The 21612-nt window shown below is 41.1% G+C and overlaps 1 protein-coding gene and 1 long non-coding RNA gene across 3 annotated transcripts in view; both read right to left on the bottom strand.

Moving 5' to 3' along the window:
* Window positions 1-21090, bottom strand: part of SPOCK1 (SPARC (osteonectin), cwcv and kazal like domains proteoglycan 1) — a 413288-nt gene extending 392198 nt beyond the window's left edge. For both annotated transcript variants that reach the window (XM_080996315.1, XM_080996316.1), the window contains exons 1-2: window positions 20793-21090; window positions 20063-20230 (exon numbers count right to left, since the gene is read on the bottom strand). In XM_080996315.1, coding sequence (XP_080852441.1) covers window positions 20063-20230; window positions 20793-21071 — 447 coding nt within the window. In that variant the 5' untranslated portion in view covers window positions 21072-21090. The remainder of the gene's footprint in view (window positions 1-20062; window positions 20231-20792) is intronic.
* On the bottom strand, window positions 2953-4030 carry LOC308470350. Its single transcript, XR_013982383.1, has 2 exons — window positions 3532-4030; window positions 2953-3332 (listed from the first exon to the last, which is right to left on the bottom strand). It is a non-coding gene; the product is annotated as an uncharacterized lncRNA (long non-coding RNA).
* Window positions 21091-21612: the final 522 nt, after the last annotated feature.

Genomic DNA, 21612 nt, shown 5'->3' with positions numbered 1-21612 from the left:
ATTATAGCAAGTAGTGCCTGGAAATGGCAGATGAAGCTTGATACACAGATTCTGAAGCTTTGTGTAGGCTGACCAGACCTGGAGTGTGGTGGGCTCCAACCTGCTAGAGGAGTTGAGAGGTTCAAGGGCTTTAATCTGCAGTACTTTACTTCTGCGAGGGTGGGGGAGACAGGTGTTGCAGAGTCTTCATCGTCTGAATAAGAGGAAGGTGGCATTGTGGCCAGGAGGTCCCCAAGTATGATACTGATGGTTCTCCCTTTGAGTAAGCAGCCTGAATGTCATCCTCATCAGAGTCCTTTACAACACACTGCGAGTTCCCCAGACAATGTAATATGAATTCCAGGGGACACAACTTTTTGCTAATATGAACTGGAGGCCTTTGTTGAACATTTATAGGAACTTGCCTGAAAAAAATGTATGCAATGGCAAGACCTGCTTTAGGGTATTGAGTGGGTGTGAAACGAAAGTCAACCACTGATCACAACATGCACTTTTGCTCTTAGAAGGACAGGTGTGCTGGGAGATCTGGGTGAAACTAAAGGGGAGATACAGATGCTTATAAATTACACTTTAATTTGTTGGATCTCTAGCTTCCTGAATTTAATCTGAGTCTGATGGATAGTGCACTTTTAAAGATGTCTCTCTTGATCTTTATAGCCAATAACAGTAGCTTAAATATTGGAAAATTAGTTTTAAGAATAAAATCCTTAAGTCCTCTATACATCCTTTTCAATGGTGGGTCTTGGCTCTGGAATGCCCTTCCAGAGGAGCTATATGTGATTTACAAGTTTTTATACATTATTAACACATCCATTATTAAACTACAGTGGTACCTCAGGTTACATACGCTTCAGGTTATATACTCTTCAGGTTACAGACTCCGCTAACCCAGAAATAGTACCTCGGGTTAAGAACTTTGCTTCAGGATGAGAACAGAAATCATGCAGCCATTTTCTAGATCATGGATCTGAAGCAAACTTTAATCTACCGTAATTCTCAAGTTCACTTCAGACTTGCCCTTTCCCTCCATCAGCATGTTGTACACTGTTACATACATGTAGAGATTGTTTCTGTGCTAAAAGAAATATAGAGACTGAATATGGAATGCACTATTCTTTCCTCCTCACACTGCAACATGATTTACATCCATTTGTAGTACCCACCTTGATTTTTGTATTTAAGGGAAATGACCATTTAAATGTATAAGAAAGTTCCAGAACAGCAGACAGTTCAAAATATTTCAGTGCAGTGGTTGTCCTCTTAAAGTACAACTTGACAACAAATTGCTTGAAAATGTGTCCCCTAAGTTTAAGGTTGCTCAGAGCCTGGATGAGTTGCAAAGTAGCCGATGAAAACATTTAGAATGCAATTGTACAACTGAGGGTTACCACAGGACCAAAAGTGTGTTGAAATGATTATGCTGTCTTCCCAAATAGTGCAGAAGGCGTTTAAGTTAACGACTATTAACTTGAAGGTACTTGACTCATGAAGCAGTTTAAAGTCTAGCCCACAGCGATACATGAGCTCAGATGGCCTTGTCAATGTCTGAAGAAGGAAGAGAGCAAAGTAAAAGCACAGAAAAGAACTGAGAGGGGAAGCCAGCTTTTAAAAAACCTGATATTCTCAGCAACTCTTAAACAAACCCTGCCTTCTAGCCTTTAGCAAAGTGTTCTTTGTTCACAAACAGACTAAACTAATAACATGAAGTATGGTGATCGATAAAAGGGTCATGATACTGGGAATTCCTAGGTCTGTAACTGACTGTATATAGCCGAGAGGAACTCTGTGCTGGACACTCAGATGTGAAAAGGCTTTTCAATTTTTTTGCTCCAAATGCGCTTCTAGCTAACATAACCCAAAAGAAAGAGATGATGTTGTGCTTCACAGTTGCCTATCTGTGTAGTAAGAAAAGGAAATGTGGAGAAGTGATTTCAAGAATATCTGAATCAATCCTTGGTGCCAGTGTACAGGTCAGAGGGGAGATCTGGCCCACCCTCCACAGGCCACTTTTGACAGGTGGGCAGGGCCACCTAATCACCTGATGTCATGAGATGTCAGGTGGCAAATTTCAAACACTAAGAGCACTGCTGATTCTTCCTTTCTTCAACTGCAGCCATGACTGGAAACCAAGGTAGGGCTGCTAAGATTCCTGCTTAAAGCAGGGCTTGCATTTGACACCAAATTTAAATTCAACTCTGACTGCCAACCCTGCTTTTGGCAGGGATTGGCTTCACTTAGGACTATATGATATATACAATATATTCATATAGTACTTGTGCCAGTATTAGTTCCCTAGCTTTGGACCCCTATTTCAACATGTACAAGTTCATGCTTCATGAGAAAATAGCAAGTAATAAAAGTTTGAGAAGAGGGTAGCTATAACACAAGTCTTGCGTGCCTACTTGGAAATTGCTCTTAGCTGTTACTGTGCATAGGATCCCAGGCTAGAGAGAACAATTGAAAACTCCAAGACACAGTCCTTGCAATTCAGAAATCCTACTCAGAGTAGACACAATGAAATAAATGGACACGACTAATTTAGCAGGATACAAGGATACAATCTAGGGCTACTCTTACCATACTGCAGAAATATGCCCATTCCTATACTGAGTGGGTATGAAAAAAGTCACTAACTCACAGGCTTAGTTCTGGTGTTCATAGAGAGCCTAGCCAGTGTGATAAAACATCCAAGCAGCTACCGTATTTTTCGCTCTATAACACGCACCTGACCATAACACGCACATCGTTTTTAGAGGAGGAAAACAAGGGAAAAAATATTCTGAATGAAACAGTGGACGTATCATTTTTGTGCTTCATGCTGTGGCCACAGACATGTGATCTGATGGTGAATTTGGGGTGACCCAATGCAAAAATCCTGAGAATCCCTGTGGATCCATGCTTTGTAACCATGTTTTTGCACCATTGCAGCCCCAGGCAACAGTGGGTGCGTGATTTTGGGGGGGCAGGCTGTAGCCATGGACATGCTATGTGCTCTGATGGTGAATTTTGGCTGACCCAATGCAAAGATCCTGAGGATCCATGTGGATCCATGCTTTGTAACCACGTTTTTGCACCATTGCAGCCCCAGGCAACAGTGGGTGCGTGATTTTGGGGGGGCAGGCTGTAGCCATGGACATGCTGTGTGCTCTGATGGTGAATTTGGGGTGACCCAATGCAAAGATCCTGAGGATCCATGTGGATCCATGCTTTGTAACCACATTTTAAGTGGGGAGGGAAGGAAAAACACAGAAGGCTAAGAATGCAGGAGAGGGCTATAACGTGAGGAAAGGAAGGCAAAAGTTCCCCCCCACCCACCCACACAAGCCAGCCAGCTCTCTCTCTCTCTCTCTCTCTCTCTCCCATCTGCATGTTTTCCGGCTGCCTGATATTTATTTTTTTTAATTGCCTTGACAGAAGAAAGCATTTTAACTGCATTAAGAACTATTTAGCAGCGAAACCTAAGCTTTGCCATCCCTTAAGAGGTACAGACACTGTAATCTTCCAGATCGCATGAATTTACAGGCAAAACACTGTTTAAGGATTTCATCCTTTTAAATTGAAGAAAGCATATTTGAATGCTGTGTGTCCCCAAAAACAAAAAGCAGGAAGTCAAATCAGAATTTTAAGCTGAACCTGTAATCTCTCTTCCCTTCACAAACATTGTTCCCTCCGAAGCACAGAGAGGAAAGCAGACACTCTGCTTTCCCCTCTGCTTGCCTGGAGGGGAGGGGCTTTCCCTGCTCTTTGTTCCGTTTCAGCAAACACAGCAACGAAACAGAGCGGGTGGGCAGTAAGACCCTGAGGCAGAATGCAGGAAAGCAACCACTTCCTCTTTTCCCCTCTGCTTGCCTGGAGGGGAGGGGCTTTCCCTGCTCTTTGTTCCGTTTCAGCAATCGTGAAGCCCGATTTGATTTTTGTCTGATTTTTCGGCTCCAGGGACCACACATTCGCTCCATAACACGCACAGACATTTCCCCTTCCTTTTCAGGAGAAAAAATCTGCGTGTTATAGAGCGAAAAATACGGTATTTCTTATTATTTCAAACTTATTTTTAATGCTTACACAAAAAGCCAATTAACAAGAATCAGTTCACTTATTCACCAGTTCTGCAAGCTCAATAAAATAAACCGATATGTTTATAAAAGACAAAAATGAACACCATGCAAAACTAGAGCAATTTGTCGTGGACTGTTTGTTACTTTAAAAGACTTCACAAAACTCTTAAAGCTGAGCAGAACTTCTCAGCTGCTATCTAAAGTATGTGGTATTTCTTTTTAACTTTGATTCCTCATAAGGAGGATAGGGCAACTGATGCTCTCCAGATGTTGCTGGCTGCAACTCTCACCATCCCTGACCACTATTTCCAACAATTTGTCCTAGGAGATAGAATAACTTTGTTCTTGCCCAACACTGTAACTCTTATATTTCTGCTTCTGCATTTCTTGTGATTCTGGTTGTGAAGAAATACAGGACATTACTAGTGGCACACAGAAGATGTTGTCTGCAATGTAGCATCAAAATTTACAGTTCAACATACAGAACAGAGGCATGCATCACAAAATATTACTTCTTTGAAAGTGAAATATATACTATACACTTAGAAGTTCTAAATGTATATACCTGGAGATGCCATCCCTGTTTTGTCAGAATCATTTCTCTCTCTCTCTCTCCTTTAGAAGTCCAAGGAATGAAAGCACAGTATAAAACATGACTGCTATGTTTATCAGAATGCTCTATTCATTGTAGCCTGAAGATAAATATAAGCTATCTTACAAGATAAGCATCCAAAATGTCGTTTATCTTTGGCTTTTTTTGAAGCCATCTGATTGTGAACCAAGAAGAAATTGGAAAAATAAAACCAACTGATCCTGGCAATATAGGACAGGATGCAATAATCCATTGAGTCTCTTCAGGATATAAAAATAATATATCTGTTAGATTAGAGAAATAGAGTACTTTAGAGTGGTTCTCCTTCTCACACAGAAGGGAGGAAAAACTCATTTTTTCCCATTTGAAATTTGTACAAAGGACCATCTCACAACTAATCACTACACAGCTTTTGCATCTAAAATCTTATCTTCCTGAACAGTAGCTCACATGGACCCTTGTGATTGTGCCCGTAAGGCTACAACTGCTTTCTAAGTAGATTACATGGACCAAAAGAAACCACTTTGTTTTGCCCTCTGGCTTTCTATGTAGAACTAGTGTCACTGTGAAATGCTTACAAAACTCCTTCACACATTTCCTGGCTTTGAAGAGCTAATGTGAAGACATTAGGAAAGATGAGGAAAGATGAGAATAAATGTTTTTGTTTTCCCAAAAGGAGGAAGTAAACACATTATAATATATCACTGATAAATCAAGACCAAACTAAAAACTTTTGCTATTCTGCATTACACAAAAGTAACAACTTTTGGCTAGAGGTTGGCCAAATAATGGCACTATTAAAATGTTTTCAACATCAGATATACAATCCCAATTTCTCTGAATCTGTTAACAATTTCAGAATTGACAAAAAAGTACAGTGGTGCCCCGCAAGACGGATGCCTCGCAAGACGGAAAACCCGCTAGACGAAAGGGTTTTCCGTTTTGGAGGTGCTTCGCAAAACGAATTTCCTATGTGCTTGCTTCGCAAGACGAAAATGTCTTGCCAGTTCCTGCGGGGGTTTTTTCCTTTTTCCCAAGCCGCTAAACCGCTTATCAGCTGCTGGCTAAGCCGCTTATCAGCTGATCTTTAAGCCGCTTAACAGCTGATGCTAAGCCGCTTATCAGCTGATCTTTAAGCCGCTTAACAGCTGATGCTAAGCCGCTTATCAGCTGATCGTTAAGCCGCTTATCAGCTCATCGTTAAGCCTCTTATCAGCTGATCGTTAAGCCGCTTATTAGCTGATCTTTAAACCTAAGCTGCTAATACTGTAGCGCTAATCCGCTAAACCTCTAATGGGCTTGCTTCGCAAGACGAAAAAACCCGCAAGACGAAGAGACTCGCGGAACGGATTCTTTTCGTCTTGCGAGGCACCACTGTATCACTTTCCAATAAGCAAATACAGCAAAAGTCAGCTAAATAAAATTTGGGTTGCTCAATGTTTTAGTTGTCACGAATGTGAAGAAAAACTTGGCATAAGCTGGAAGTTGACAAGCAGAAAAAGGATGAGTTATTCTGCTTTGAATACCTCTGTCCCTCCCAATGCTTCTTAGATCCTGGCCCTCAGCATCTATATCCTTACCACTTCTCCCCTCCCACCCTCACAGTGTGAATTCTCATCACCCTGCCAGTACGGTGGTTTATACAAGGCAGTATATTTTATGCACATTGATCTGGCTTGCTCAGTCAATTAGCCAAAAGTATTTCTTTTAGTACTTTGTATCTGTTTTAAAGCACTGTTTTGTCTTTGTATAAACCTAAGCAACGTAAACTAAGTATGTATTATTGGAATGTTTAGTGGGTAAAACTAGGACTTTGCCATCTGTTCCATTTCTGATTACGAATGTAACAAACTTTTTCCATTACCTCAGCAAAAATGTTAAGTAATTTAACATGTGCTCCTTCCACAAATGGACTTGCAGTTCTCCATTTAAAGTGAAGCCTAGGCAGGCAAAACAGAATGAGATGGGACTAATATTAAAGTTGTTTGCTGTTGTGCAGCTCTCCTAGGGAGAGACGACATGATAAAAATGTGATGTCTGACATGCACTCAGCAAAATATTGCTTAAGGCGCTCCTACATGGTAGTGGGGTGGGGGATACCAAGGACAATGCTAATTATACCTAGGAGTCAGTGACTGGGTTACCTTTCCTACATTAAAGCACTCTTCTGGTAATACAGGGTGAGTCCTTTAAAAGAGGCCCCGTGGATACAGAGTACACATGTTCCACGGGGTCTCTTTTAAAAAGACTCACCCTGTACAATCTGGCTTTCTTCAGTAACTCAATGAGGTGCTTGTAGAATTATTCAGCACTGGACAGCTCCTTGTGGCATCAAAACCAGGCAGGAAATAGGGTGCATTATTGAAAAATTCAAGTTCTTTAAAAGAAAACATATGGTAAAGGGACCAATGTACATTTTTAAAGGGCACAAACACAGTCATTTATAAGAGGGTGGTGAAGTAGCAACAGTTAATAGAAATGTTTGGTTTTCAAAAACTTCTAATTTCGATAATTTCTAGTTATTTAAAACATGTTTATGGCACCCATCATTGAAAAAAGGGAAATTATGAGTTATTGTTAATAGTATATTCTTAAGTTTTGTATATGCAGTAATGTGTCCAAGTGACTGCACAGGACTCCTACACAAGGCTATAAAATTAAATGTAGAAAACTAATTTATGACACACACAGCTCTCCTTCAAATTTAGTGGTTTCTACAAGATTTGAAATAATCATCATTGTGAAAGCTCAGCACTGAGTTATATACAACTGTGGATCTAAAATGGTAGCAGTGAAGCATCCGCTTCCATCTGTAGAGAAATAAAACTGCAGATGAAAGCAACTGGACTTACTGAATGCCAACATAACAGTTTGTGCAGTAGACACAGATGTTAGGAGAGTTAGGCAGAAACTAGTCAGTCTACATCTGCAAGTAGGTTGGTTTGATTAGCATGGTTTTGTACATCTCCTGCTGATGTTTCAGTTTGGGGACAGATAGAAATAAGAAGAGTAGTCCCCGTAAGGTTTCACATTTTTCAGAAACACAAGGGAGACCAAACTAAATGTCACTTGGAAGGCACAATGACAATATATTTCTTCTCTGGTGTATTCCAAATTAACTCCTTGGGATCATTCCAGAATGAGCTATTTGTGGTTTGCAATCTTAAACTGCAGTTTAAAACTAATAAATACAGTGTGTCCACTTCACTGAACTTCAGTATGGAATACGTAAGAACTGGAGGGAAACTATTAAGGATTAGATCAGGTGATCCTCATGCTGTGTGAAGTGAAATGCCTGGTTTAAGTGTTAAAGATTTTGAAATAGCTATACACATACACTCTGATATTTGGGTAATGAACCAATGTACAATGAAAGAAATGTGAACTGTCAAAATATTTGAAGAAAATTAGTTATTTTGCAGGTATTTGCTCATTGATGATTAAGTTGTACACCACACAAAAAAAGGAAACTACTTCCACACATATAATTACAAAGACACATGGGATAATAATACTACACACTGCTTTTCCAGTGATCATTCAGTACTTTATTACAGAAGTGAAAAAGTGAAAAAGCTCTAGTTTTCCAGGACAAGTTTTAATTGGCCAATATACTGTACTGAAAAAGCATGTACTGAAATTAAAACTAATGATTCAATACATATTATTTAAAAGGTACATCTTATGATCAAAGCGCTTTATAATTATCACCTACAGATTACAGAAAGAATTAATGCATATCAGCATTAATTATATATGCAAAATTCAGCTTGTAGCAGCTGGGCCTTAGAATATGCTATGCAGACGTTTTCCTTCTCTTGGATGCAATTCCTAGTACCCTATTCTTCAATTTGAAGTATGGAAAGAAGCCAAATGCATCCCACTAGCTGTGTATCATGACCTGTTGGGTGTTTGACCTGTTTCCATGGTCTCATGCAGGCATCAAAAACAAGAAATAGTTAAAACTTGCCATTCATAAAATGTCAAGGCAATGCACAGCAATCACAAATACAATGGAACATAAAATATGAATACAATACAAAATATCATTAATTCATTAAGCTTGACTTAAGAAAATGTAAACAAATAATTAGGCCTGTTGGCATAAAGAAAGGTCATCAAAAAACACCTGAAAGTCAGCTGTGAGGATGCCTGCTGAATGTCTACTGGAACAGTGTCCCATAGCATGGAAACAGCAATTCTAAACTTCTAAGTTTAAATGAGTGAGGCTTATGAAACCTGAGGGACAACTAACTGCACTCCTCAGGCGCAGTTTATTGAGATTACCATTGGCCGTCATACAGGGCTAGCTAGTCATGCTCACCTTGGTGGATGACAAGTTAAGCCGCTTTTAAAACTACTTTTATGTACCAACTATATAAAGCTGAACTCTATATGCTCTAGAACAACTAAATGATGATACCAACAGTTCTCTTTGAAGGGGGAAAAACCTGTACAAGATTTACCTTGAAAGTCATTCAATAATAGCATGATAAGCATAATGGAGAGCAGAAAGCTAAAACAAGGTCCTCTGTGGCCAATTATATAAAAAGCAGCAGATGAGGACAGAACAATGAGGATGAGCAAGGCATCAGGTTGATACATCTGTGATATTAAGCTTACAAATGATCAGATAATAAAAAGAAGCCTTGCTGTTAAAATACTGAGCAAATATTCAGGTTTAATACAGAATTCCATGGGAATGTCCCTAATCAAGAAAGTGTGCCTTAGAAATGAGAAGCTGTCAGTTCAGTTTCAACTGGGACACTAGTTCATTGCAGGGGGTGCATATAGCTCATCCACTGAGAACATGGTTTGCATGCAGAAGATCTCAGGTTCAAATTTTGCAATCTTTTGTTTTGCTTGCTACCCCTTACCCTCCAGAACAGCTTTGGCAAGGGTGTGGGGCTTGCAAGGAGTGAAAGGGGAGTTCCATTGCAGAAAGGGACATTCTTGTACTGATGGGACATGTTAGTTGGATAGCACCCAGAAGCTACGGAGGCCTGGGTCATATTGATAAGAGAAAGAAGGATTTGCAAATCCACATTTGAACTTAGAATTTGGAAATAGCAAAAAACTTATGTAAAGTACTACTAACATGTGCACAATAATGAAATCCATGTTTAACCCACTCCAAAAAGTATGAACATATAATAGAGTGATAAAATTACAAAAATGTAATTATATCTGATTTCATCTATCCAGAATGAAGCTTAAACGTCAACGTGATGTGATGGAGAACAACTGCCATGTGGCAATGAATTCAAGAGCTTCTCTTTCCATTTAGATGAAACACAATTTAGCATGTCATCCAAACTTTAAATTGAGCTTAATCTTCTGTACGGTTGGTGAAAGCAGTCCAGATTCATTAGTTTTGGTTTGGCATTGTTTTGTTTCCACTGAGCATAGCTAAACCACACTATGGGAACTTTATCTACATGAGAATTAAAACCCAAGCTCCAAAACGCCTAGGTGGATTTACAAATACACTCTGGGTCATGAGCTTCATCAGAGGTTCCCCCCCAGGTGTTATAACAGGAGGTCCCAGTTTTCACCATAACTATTTTTTCTTATGTTGAGGAAGAGAAGAAAGTTGGATAAGCATGCATGAAACAAGGTTTCCCAAGTCTAATACAATTACATTTGGAAGACGGAATGCACACCTTCACTGAAAATGTTATTCTCAATTTCATTTTGTTATTATCTTTCATTTTCTTATCTTTACAAGGCAATCTCTTTTCTATGTTTTATGATTATTACTCATAGCTACACCAAAGTGTTTGCATAGCACAATGAATAAGCTTTGCAAAGCTTCAACGAAATCTAAGAGACAGTATATTGCATCCTGGTACATATGAGAGCACTAGAAAAGTAATAGAATTCTTATACAGGTCAGGATGTTCTGAGTATAATAGGTTTGGGAAAGCTGGCTATCACTTGGGATATCCAAGTTATAAAATCTTGATTGTGTGGGGATTATTCATGTGCTTCTGTTAGCAAAAAAGGTGCTACTAAGAGTTTGCTTTGGAATCTTCTGTAAGAACATATCCCCAAACTAACAAAATAGAGATTTGTGGTTTTCATCGCAATCTCAAATTATTTACAGGACAATTTCAGATAGCAGGCCAAAAATGTAAGATTGTATATAAATACATATTGCCCAATAGTGCTATGATAATGTTGGCTTGTATCCAAACTAAATCATTTTGTGCACAGAATGACTTCTGCAAGCACAAAAGAACACCCCCTCCCTCTGCTCCCCCTGGACTCTAAGTCTGCTCCATAGGTTGGGTAAAACCGCAGAGAGAATTTTTTGGGGAATGAAGGGGAAAGAGACGGAGGGAAAGTTCCACTGCCCTTGCAAAAGTTGTTCTGGGCATATAATAGTTTAGCTGGATACAACACAATATTATTGCAAATGCCTCTCAAAAGTTTTTCGCTGTCCTCTTCTTACCCCGCTACAAGCTTATAGCAAGCACACTGAACAAGGAGACAGTTGAACTGACTTCAGTGTTTACACTACCAAGGACATTTTTATACATCTATCATCTGCTGTCTTACTCTCCAGAGTCCTAGCCTGGGAGAAATACAGAAGAAAAAGTTTTCATGTGTGCATTCTGAGAAAACACAGAGGAAGGGCTCAATAAGTTGAAGGAGAGGGGTGAATTTATGGTGCTTACTGTAGATCATTAAGTAAACTAAGGCTGCAATACTATACACTTACCTAAGAGTAGTAGGTTCAACTGAACTCAGTAGTACTTACTTCTGAGTAGATATGAATAGGATTCCACAAAATTAATTTAAGTCACTTGTGCCCATTTAATGAGACTGATTTTCTGCGACAATGGATTACAAACCAAACAGCTTAGGTGACAGATAAAAGACTGATCTACTAACCCAAAATGCCTCCCTGATAAAGCCTCTGCTGCACAACTTTAGGAATTATTTTAACTCTAAGCTGCCTCTTAAAATGCCACTGGCCCTTGAAACCCACTATGGAATAGCAACATTGCTCAAATGAACATTCAGCAAAAACAAAGAAGTGACAATATTCAGGAATTTAAGGGGCAAGTAATTTGGTAAAACTGAAATCAAGGTTTAGATACACTGGTTAACAACATGGTGAGTATATTGTCTGGGAAATAATTGAGAGAGGGGGTATATATAAAAAATAAATTAGATATGCAGTGTTTGGTATGCTAACTATACGAGATCTTGAAAAGTATAGGTAGCATACCAAATTTTGCTTTATATCATCCTGGACAAACAGTAACTTTGTTATTAGGTCATTTTAAACTAGATCAAATTAATTAACAAGATTATATAACACATACATTTCATGAGATAAAAGCCTACAGCACCCAGTATTCTCAGGTTTTCTCCCATCCAAGTACCCTGCTTAGCTTGCAAGTTGAGATGAGATCAGGCATGTTCATAAACTATGGGGTTTATGGGATGGTTAGGGGAGGGATAGTACTTGTGGTAGGGGACACATCATGCTCCTTCTGGGGTAGTTTGTTCACCTCTGGTACTCACCCTGAACTCCGATCTCACTTGTGTCTTCTAGAAGCTATCACCATTCAACACGCCTACACCCCAGGAAAGGGCTTAAACAAGTTGGCTAAACCAGGTGAGGGTAGCCGATGGATCTCAAACCCTCAGTGAGTTATGGACTTCCCATGAATGTGAAAACAGGCTCTGGAAGATTGAGCAGCTTAGATCAACAGTGGGTCCAACAGTCAAGAAGATGGGATTTCTGCATGGACTGTAGAGGGAAGGGAGGGGCAGATGAAGCTTGTCAGCCTGGGAAGGTAGCCCTTCTAAGAGAAGGAAAATTCTGATCCCAAACCTCTGCTGCCTTCCTGGATATCTTCAGGAGAAGAAAATGCTAAGGAGCAAACCCTACACAAATCTAGAGTCCCTAAGACTGTTGGATGGCACCTTGTATGTCTCCTTCTCTTGCAGCCAAGTTGGTGCTCTGCTTTCCTTTGGACATCAGCCCAGGACCTCCATACACACTGCCCAGGCTTGCACAACAGGGAGATCACTTTGGTGCTGCTAACACAGCAGTTGGAGTTCACCCCCGGAGGCACACCCCATTGTCTCTCAAGACAGATGGATGCTAACATCTCATAAATGCTTGCAGTGTTTGGTTCTTAATTTTTATGATGTACTGCTTTCCAATTTACTGAAATTTCTACTCTGGTTCCTTGAATCCCTCCAGATGTTAGATCTGGGTTCTGAACTGATCTCTAAATGTACCCCACCTCCAATAATCTACAGAAAAAGCAAGCCCCGTCACATGCAAGGCGGAAACCAGCTCAGCCTGCAGGCATTCCCTTGTTTTACTATACCTGTTTTATATGTTTCAATGCATTCAGCAACGTTAGGAAGTAATAATGCCATCACTTCTCCTCTCAGCTAGGGGTCAATGGATCATGCAAAGTAGGAACTAGCACAGCTTGGGGATGTCCCCAAGCTGCACTAAGCCCCAGCCTCATATTACTTCTTGGTTCTATAATATTTTGCCACCTTTTTTTTTCATGGAGCATTACAGAGTAACAAATGAAGATGGCAGGTTCCAGCCCCAAGGAACTTACAATCTAAATTAAGAACAAAAGTCAGAAAAGGGAGCAGAAGAAAAGAGAAACCAGTATGACATAGGATTATATGTTCAGCAAGAGGTTACCAGTCTGATTTATTCTTTATGTAACTGCAAGTGAGGCAGAACATCTATCCAGAAGAAGGGCAGCCAGTGTAGATGGCCCTGAAGGGTGGGGTGTTTGTTTTTTGTTTGGAAGCTTCTTTTCCACAAAACTAAACAGTATCAGGGCCTCTTTAAAAGACCAGAAAGGACCTTAGAATAAGAAAGTGACTTATTATAACCATCACTGGAACTTCATTGCTCTCCAGGGATATGAATTTAAGTTTCTCATATTTGAACCTAGTATTGCAGCTGCTACATCAAATGGTCTCTTCACAAATACATGGCAGGAGGGCAGCATCAAGTCCCAATAGAGTAGTGTACTTTCAAAAGCTGACTCTTTTATAGCTATACAAACCCACAGCTACACTGTTGTATACTAGAATGTGGGTCTGTTTTCCAAACCTGTTTTGTCTCTTACCAACTTTTTAATGAGGAGATACACAGAAGTGCTTTTGGCAATACTGTTTCATTTCTGTTTAGGTTTTGCCAGTGTTACTGAAAAAGAGAATTTTGCCCAGAGGCTGCTTATTTAACAAGGGTTTAGGATTTCATCAATCTAAAAACAATTCACATCTCAAGCACATCTGGCTAAGATCTAATTTGCCCATTTGCCCCTTTTCATCCTTGAAGGCATCCATCTTCCATATAAAGGTTGTCAAGTTTCTTCATTTTATTTTACCCAACAATTCACCAAAAGCTGAAATATTTCTTTTTCTTTCTCCATCCTCAACATGAAGATAGAACAATCTCAACATCATTATAGTTCCCTGCAGCTTGGCTATTTTTGGTACCTATAACCAACATCCAGAAAGCAAACTATAACTTTTTTTCTAAGATGACAGACAAATTTGAAACATGGGCATAATTTTTTAAAATGCAGCCCAAGCTGATGAAAACTATCTTAAAAACATACTGGCAAATACAGAGATAACCCTGTCCAGTTCTATAACTGTAATTGTTCATAATTCGGTTCAACGTTTCTCATTGTATAAAAGAAAGCTCCCTGAAAGCCATTGCACCCAATGTATTTTCTACTTTCAAACATTGCAATATGAAGAAACACTTTTTTTGCCATGTCAATAGCCTAGCATCAGGAAATAGAGATATGAAAAATATCTGTATGCAGGCATAATACATAATCATTTGACTGCTTGGACCTCTGTGGCTGCAATCCAACTGCTTTAAAAATAAAAATTTCCTAATAATTTCAGTAGGTCATTTACATCTTCACTGCTAATGATTACTGGGTTAAAAACTTGTGCCAAACATATTCTTTATTCTATATAAGCATTATAAAACAAATACAAACAGACTATTTCATCTTCAAATATCTGAATACATGTGACTGAACTGACACATTTGCAAGATTTCTGCTGTTATCACTCAAGCTTTTCAGTTTTGCACTGACCATGACACCTTTCTTAATGCATGCTCTAAGACTCCCCAATTTTTATATATTTGGAACCTAGAAATATTCTCTGTCTAAATATTTTCTTAGGTCTTGCATACACAAGTTGCAGAATATGTGTTCCTTGGATTAAAATTCATTATTCCAAATTGATTTATCAAATACTGATTTATGAGCACAAAGCAAATGGAGAAGCCTATTATCACTCCTGCTAAAGCATTGCTATTAATTTAGATTTCCTGCCATGAGTTGCTCTCCTATTTTGAAGCCAAATGTATCTGATTTGGATTGCTGACCACTGAGTTATTATATTCAAGGAAGTGGCCTTCAAAATAAAACATGATGCTCTTTCTTGAAAGTATGAATGGGTTCTACTCTGCTACATTTTGGCATGGAAGGGTTTTGTTTTTTTTTTTATTCTGATCCACCAGAACTCCAGACCCTCCAACATTTCTCTGATGGAAATAGGGATGTCCTAAGGAAAAGCAGGACATTCTGGGATTAAGTAAGAAACCAGGATGGCTTCTGTAAATCCGGGACTGTCCCTGGAAAATAGGGACACTTGGAGGGTCTGGAACTCAATGGAAGTGGATCACATTCACTCTAAACTAAAAAAAGTGGTAACAAACACCATTCCTTCTCCATATCCTAGGAGAAAAGTCAACTGATCCAAACAGGGGAAGTTAACACAAAGGGCCAATCTGGGGAAGTGGAAAGCTCTGGATTCTGGCCGGCAATGGGGGGTTGGGGGTGAGGTGTAGTGTTGTGCTAAACTGCCCTCTTAGCCAATATCCTCTTGCAGGATATATATGTTTTTATTAACATCCTCCTTGCTGGATATCAATGTTTTCATCCTAGAATGCTGAGGCAAGACAGAGGTATTGTGGAGCCCAGACTCCCCAATCTAATGACAAAATGTCTTTAAGACACAAGATAAGAAAAACAAATGCACATCCTGCTATCTGGTGAGAGAGTCCTCCCTTTATTTCTGAGAGGGGTGAGCGTGTGTGTGTGTGTGTGTGTGTGCGCGCGCGTGTGTGTGTATAAAATCACTGATGATAGAAACACCCTTCAGACCTTCCTCCTCAAGGTTGGGGACAGGGATGCTTGGAGAGAGACCAGCATTCATAACCCCTGGCCCCTACTTTTGTTGGAGTTCCCTGCTCAGGCATAATGCATCATATATTACAACTCATACTGGAACCCTGGTGCTATTTTACAAACTGTGGTTTTATTTACAGTACTGCAATTGTGGTAGGATAATTAAAATTCATAGGCCTAGACTAAAAGGATAGTAAAAAGAGATGGCTATGACTTTAAGCAGATAATGGTAAGCCATGGGTTTGTTCACATGTTACCCTGAACCCAGGTACAAGCCTTTTCTACACATGCACAAGCATTTAAGCAAAAGAGTGTGCAGCCTGTTGGTTTGTTCAGGTATTATTTACCCAGGTACACAGACTGTGCACTTGTTAAGCATTACATGCAAATAACTGCATGAACAAGCCTACAGCTCAACAATCTGCATACTGAGATTGTACACTCGCTGAATGCAATGTGTAAACATCCCTTATGAAATTTAGTTAACTGTTCCTGAGGGGGAAGCAACGTTCCACAGGGATCTGAGATGGCTTGCTCTTCCTTTCCCTTCTACTGCACCAAAGTACATTTCGTTGCCTTGAGGGCAGAGGTAAGCAAATGTGCTGGCTCATAGGATCGGGAAAAACATATGTTTTCATGGAAGGCCATTCACTGAAGCAAAAACACCTCCCATCGCATCTAGTTTGGCAACTTAAGTTTCTTATTCTGACGAAGTGCATTCCCCAAATGGTAGCTCAAAACACCAAATATCCAAGTCATGAAAAAAGCATGTATGTTAAATACTTATATGGTTTTAAGATTTAGTACACACAGGGCCATTCACCTACATACTAAACCCTAATGTTTTCCTGTCTTTTGACAAATAATCTTTTGGCAGCAATACTACTGCCAGAGTTGAGGTACTCAAATCTCCTTTTAAAGATATATGCCATGAAGAATTTGAATAATGTGCACTTCTCTTCAAGAAGAAGGATGATGACTGGTGAGCAATCTTCTCCTGACATTCTAAGAAACAATCTACCTGTTTTCTGGTGTGCTAGGCCCAATGACATGAGTTAGAGATGCTCTGGGTAATGCTCATTTCAATGGCCCAAATGTCATAGTAGAGTATGCCTTTGCTACCTCCTTTCATCTCTGAGGAAAATGGGTCATATTAAATAAATAGCTCTCTTCAAGCACAGTATACTGGACCAATCAAACAGCCAAAACCACAGTATACTCCTCTACGAGGTGTGGAGAAGAATAATGAAAGATATATTTTAAAAATGAGATGCAAAGCAAAATGCATTTTGTGTTTGTGTTTCTCGGCCAGCTTACAACAAACCACTTTGAAAACAGAAGAAACTTCAAAAATCAGTTTGTAATTTTACTTAAAAGAAAAATTCAAACATCCAAATCGAATCTAAACAACGAGTTGAACCCAATCAGGTCAACTTCCCAGCTCACTCCCATCCACTAAACCGCACCAACTCTTAAATCTGCTTATGTAAATTACTATCTTTTGGTCTTCAAAAATCACAGTGGGAATACATAAAATGTAGTAACTAGAAAGTTTCATCAAGACTAGCCCACCTGCCTATTCACCTATGGCAGGGGTCTGCAACCTTTAAGACAAAAAGAGCCACTTGGACCCGTTTCCGAAGGAAAAAAAACTGGGAGCCGCAAAAACATTTGCGACATTTAAAACAAATATATCTCCGGAGCCGCGATCTGACAGCGGGCGGGAAGGTGACGTCGGGACGGTGCGTGACTAACGCACGCACCGCCCCCATGCGACATCACAGCCAGTACAGCGCCCGCCACAGTGGGGAGTGTCGGGGCGCACAATGCGCCTCCTCCCCTTGCTAGTATCCGCTCCGGAGCCGCGGCAAAGGTGTAAAAGAGCCACATGCGGCTCCGGAGCCGTGGGTTGCAGACCCCTGACCTATGGCAAATAAAAATTGCGACAAGTTGATCAAGTAGGTAATAATTTTGTTAGCGAAGGGCTCATTCACACTTCTACTCATTCCGTCGTACTTCTGCTTGTCCCATGCCTAGAAAGCACTGGTCCAAGCAGTTTTCTGTTTGACCCGCACTTTCTAGGCATAGGTCTGAGTGGTTTTCCCCTTGCCCTACTCCTTTCCCAGAGAAAAATCAGCTCTTTAGTGCTAAAACCAAACAAGTCTGAATCCAGAGAAAAATCAAATTGCCATTTACTCCAACTGAGCACTAAAGAGCAGTTTCCCCTGGAGGGTGGGAGGAAGAGCAGGACAAGCCCTTAATTGGAATAACCCCACCCGACCCCTCACCCTGGAAGGCTATGGTTGTGCCATAAAATAATTACTTATATGGCATTATTGAGCAGGTAGGTTAATAGACTAGGAACTGCTGTGGACTTATTTGCAAGGCTGATTTTTCTAGTATGTGGAAGGAATATTTTTCAAATACTTTGTGCTGGTTTCCGTAGTGATGTTTGTGTTATAACTTCTTTAAATGTTAGGTTGTTTTGAACCACCTGCAAGCCACTCCAAGAGTGATGTTAATGGATGGTCAATAAATATGTAAACAGGTAAATGTAGCATTCATGTGTTACACACCTTACTTATCTCCTTCCTCATATTTGCTGCAAAATATACCTGTATTCCTTACTAGTATACTTGATGTGTGCTAAGCAAAGGGATGCCAACTTTTGGACTTAGTCCATTAGCTATACTGCTATCTCTTGCTGATTCCTCCATACTGCTAAATATATTTAGTTTCATACCATGGAAAGTATAATTTTCTCTTTACTGCACATAAAACCTTTCTTAAGGGGGCAGATAAAGACCACACTCCCCCTCTTGTCAGTTAGCAACCACAGGCCAAGCAGAGTGGTGGTTTGAAATGAGCAGATGTGGAGAATCTTTTGCCATCTCCTGGAGAGTCCGCTCAGAGACTGCAGAAGGCCACTCATTAAATAAAATTCTTTAAAAGGTTGCAAGTCAAACTCAGTAGACTCAATAGCAAAATTCCTGTTGATTTCTGACCATAAAGATCAATCCTTCTTCAGTCAGAAACATTAACTGAATCATAACACCTCCTCCAGCTTAGATACACTTATCATTGATGGTTCAATGTATACTTAGAATTTTGTTTAATATATATAAGGAAGTTGAATAAAAATGAAAATAGCATCAATGGGACTGAACTGAGGCTTTACTCAATTGGAGAACTGCTTGCAGTAAATAACAGATTGCAATAGTCATAGTCAAGTAAATGCCATCTTTTTAAGAATCTGGTCTTATTTTTCCCATAAGGCCTGACATAAGCAGATAAATGTTGCTGTGAATCTGCCTCATTGTTTTTAGAACACCAGGTGACCAATTCTTCCCAGCCATCTCCCTACAATCCACTTGGCAGAATGCCCTTGCTTATACCAACTGCAAGGGAATGGTATCTGCTAATGGCTTACCACAATATTCATTTAGACATTTCTAAATGGGTTACATGAAGCTTCTCAAATACCTAGCCTTAGTAACAAAGCCATTACATCCCTCCCCCCCTTTACTGATCCTGGGGAGGTTAACCACAATGGAATTATTTCTCGAAGTGTTCATTTTCCCTAAAGTTTTGCTTATGAAATACATTTTCCCTGCCCATACAAATGCATGAAGTTTCAGCACAATCCATAAACTGGAGTAACAATGTTAGCTGAAATCATTCCTGAATGTTTAGTATGCCAAGGCAGAGAAATACAGACACCATAACAAATACCCCTGAGAGCAGAACTGAGATAATAGAATCTTCTGCTTTGGTCTCCTGCCACATGTGCATGAAGAAAGCTTCAAGTGTTTACCACCTTGTGGCTTGAGTGGGTAAATAGTTTTGTATCCTCACCCCCCCCCCCCAGAAGGTTGCATTTAACAGCAACTAATCTCTTAACACAGGCACACAGAAAGTTCTCTGAAAGTTATGCCCTAAGGAAAAACTGAAGACCAAGAAAATGATTCCTTAACCACACATATACAGAATACTAATAGTAAGAAGACTGAAACACAACTGATCTTAAAGGATGAGGATCTTCTTCCAAATCTACAGCAAGCATTGCCATATACTGATAGATATACCCATCCCTCTGACCCCACCAAAACAACACACCTGAACCATCAGACAGTCCCTAGCAAGGGGGGGGGGGAATCCCTAAGGACCACCTTGGAGGGGGGGAAAACAGGAGTACTTACATCTCTGAACTTATTCCAATATTTATCTTTGTCGTATTGGGAAACAGTGCTCAGCCATTTGTCATTGTCCAAGAAATTGCCATTGTTGCTGCTCCCAGGGATGATTTCTGGATGCCTGCCTTCCACTTGCAGAAAACACCAAACAACTATGGCCAATATCCTATGCATCTGCAAAACGGGGTGCGGGGTGGTTGGGAGAGGGAGAAAGCAGGAAGAGAAGAAAGGAGGTGAGGAGGTGGTGGTGGTGGTGGTGGGGAGAACAGGGACAAATACCTGTCTCAGTCAATCAGTCCACAAGAAAAAGAAAAAGGCAAGCGTTCAAAACACAGCGGCTTAATAGCTCTAGGAGGGGCAAGGGAGGCGGGTGAGCCACGCATTTGATGGGAGACGCAGCTGATGGTCTCCTGAGCAGCTCCACCGCACAGGGCGCTCCGTCAGAGGAACCTCGAGATGGAACCAAAACTGCCAAGGCAGCAGCAGTCCTAACGAGAGGGGAGGGCGGCGGGTTCCCGGGAAAGTTTGAGTGGCAGAAGTAGGGATTCTCCTCACGGGCTTGACCTACCTTGGGAGCCCCTCCCTGCGCCTCCTCCCCAAAGGAAAGCAGCCGCCCCTCGGGCTGAGGGAATCAAAGGACGCTCTGAGGGAGACGCGGCTGGCGCCAGTACCTTTCGAGGGCGGCGCGAGAAGCAGCCTGCAAGTTTCCCTGGCGAGCTATTCCAGGCGCACTCACCTTCGGCCAGAGGGCTTTGCCGTCCTCCGCGCGCTGCCACCCGTTCCGCCTGGCTTTGCGCCGCCGTTCCCCGCTGGCTCGGCGTCGGAGCCCCGCTCCAGCTTCGCCCAGCCGCTTTGTGTGCGCTTGTGTAAGTGTCGGGCTGTGTGTGCGCGCGTGCCTCCTCGCCGGCTCGGCGTGAATCATCGAAATCTGGCGCCGCTTGCTGACCGATCGGTGGAATGGCGGCGACGGTTGGCGGAGGAGGAAAGGAGCCGGCTCCTCCCGGCTGGGCTGCATCCCGGGGCCTAGCTAGCGCCTTCGCGGTTGCACTTTCTCTGCTTGCTGCCTCACCAACGCAAAAGTACTGTGTGCAACAGCAGAGCTTCTTTGACCATCTCTGCGTCTTGCAATACTCTTGCCCAGGGGTCAGACTCTCAAGGCTTGGGGTTTGTAAATGCAGGTGTGTGTTGCGGAGGTCCAGTTGCCACGAAGTTGCTTTGCGAAAGCTCTGTGTCGAGGACCCAAAATACTTTGGGGACCTCAGCGGTTGAGCTCAGAACCTGCATGAGAGACTTGCATTCGTGTGGTCTGTGCCATTGTTCTAGAAAAAGAGGTGCCAGAACTCACTCATTCCCTTGTACAGTACAGTGGTACCTCGGGTTACATACACTTCAGGTTACAGACTCCGCTAACCCAGAAATAGTGCTTCAGGTTAAGAACTTTGCTTCAGGATCAGAACAGAAATCGTGCTCCGGTGGCGCAGTGGCAGCAGGAGGCCCCATTAGCTAAAGTGGTGCTTCAGGTTAAGTACAGTTAAGAACGGACCTCCGGAACAAAT

This window comes from Podarcis pityusensis, assembly GCF_964106645.2.
Source record: "Podarcis pityusensis genome assembly, chromosome: 2".
In the NCBI taxonomy this organism is placed as follows: domain Eukaryota; kingdom Metazoa; phylum Chordata; class Lepidosauria; order Squamata; family Lacertidae; genus Podarcis; species Podarcis pityusensis.
This window is presented reverse-complemented; position numbering and strand designations above follow the sequence as displayed.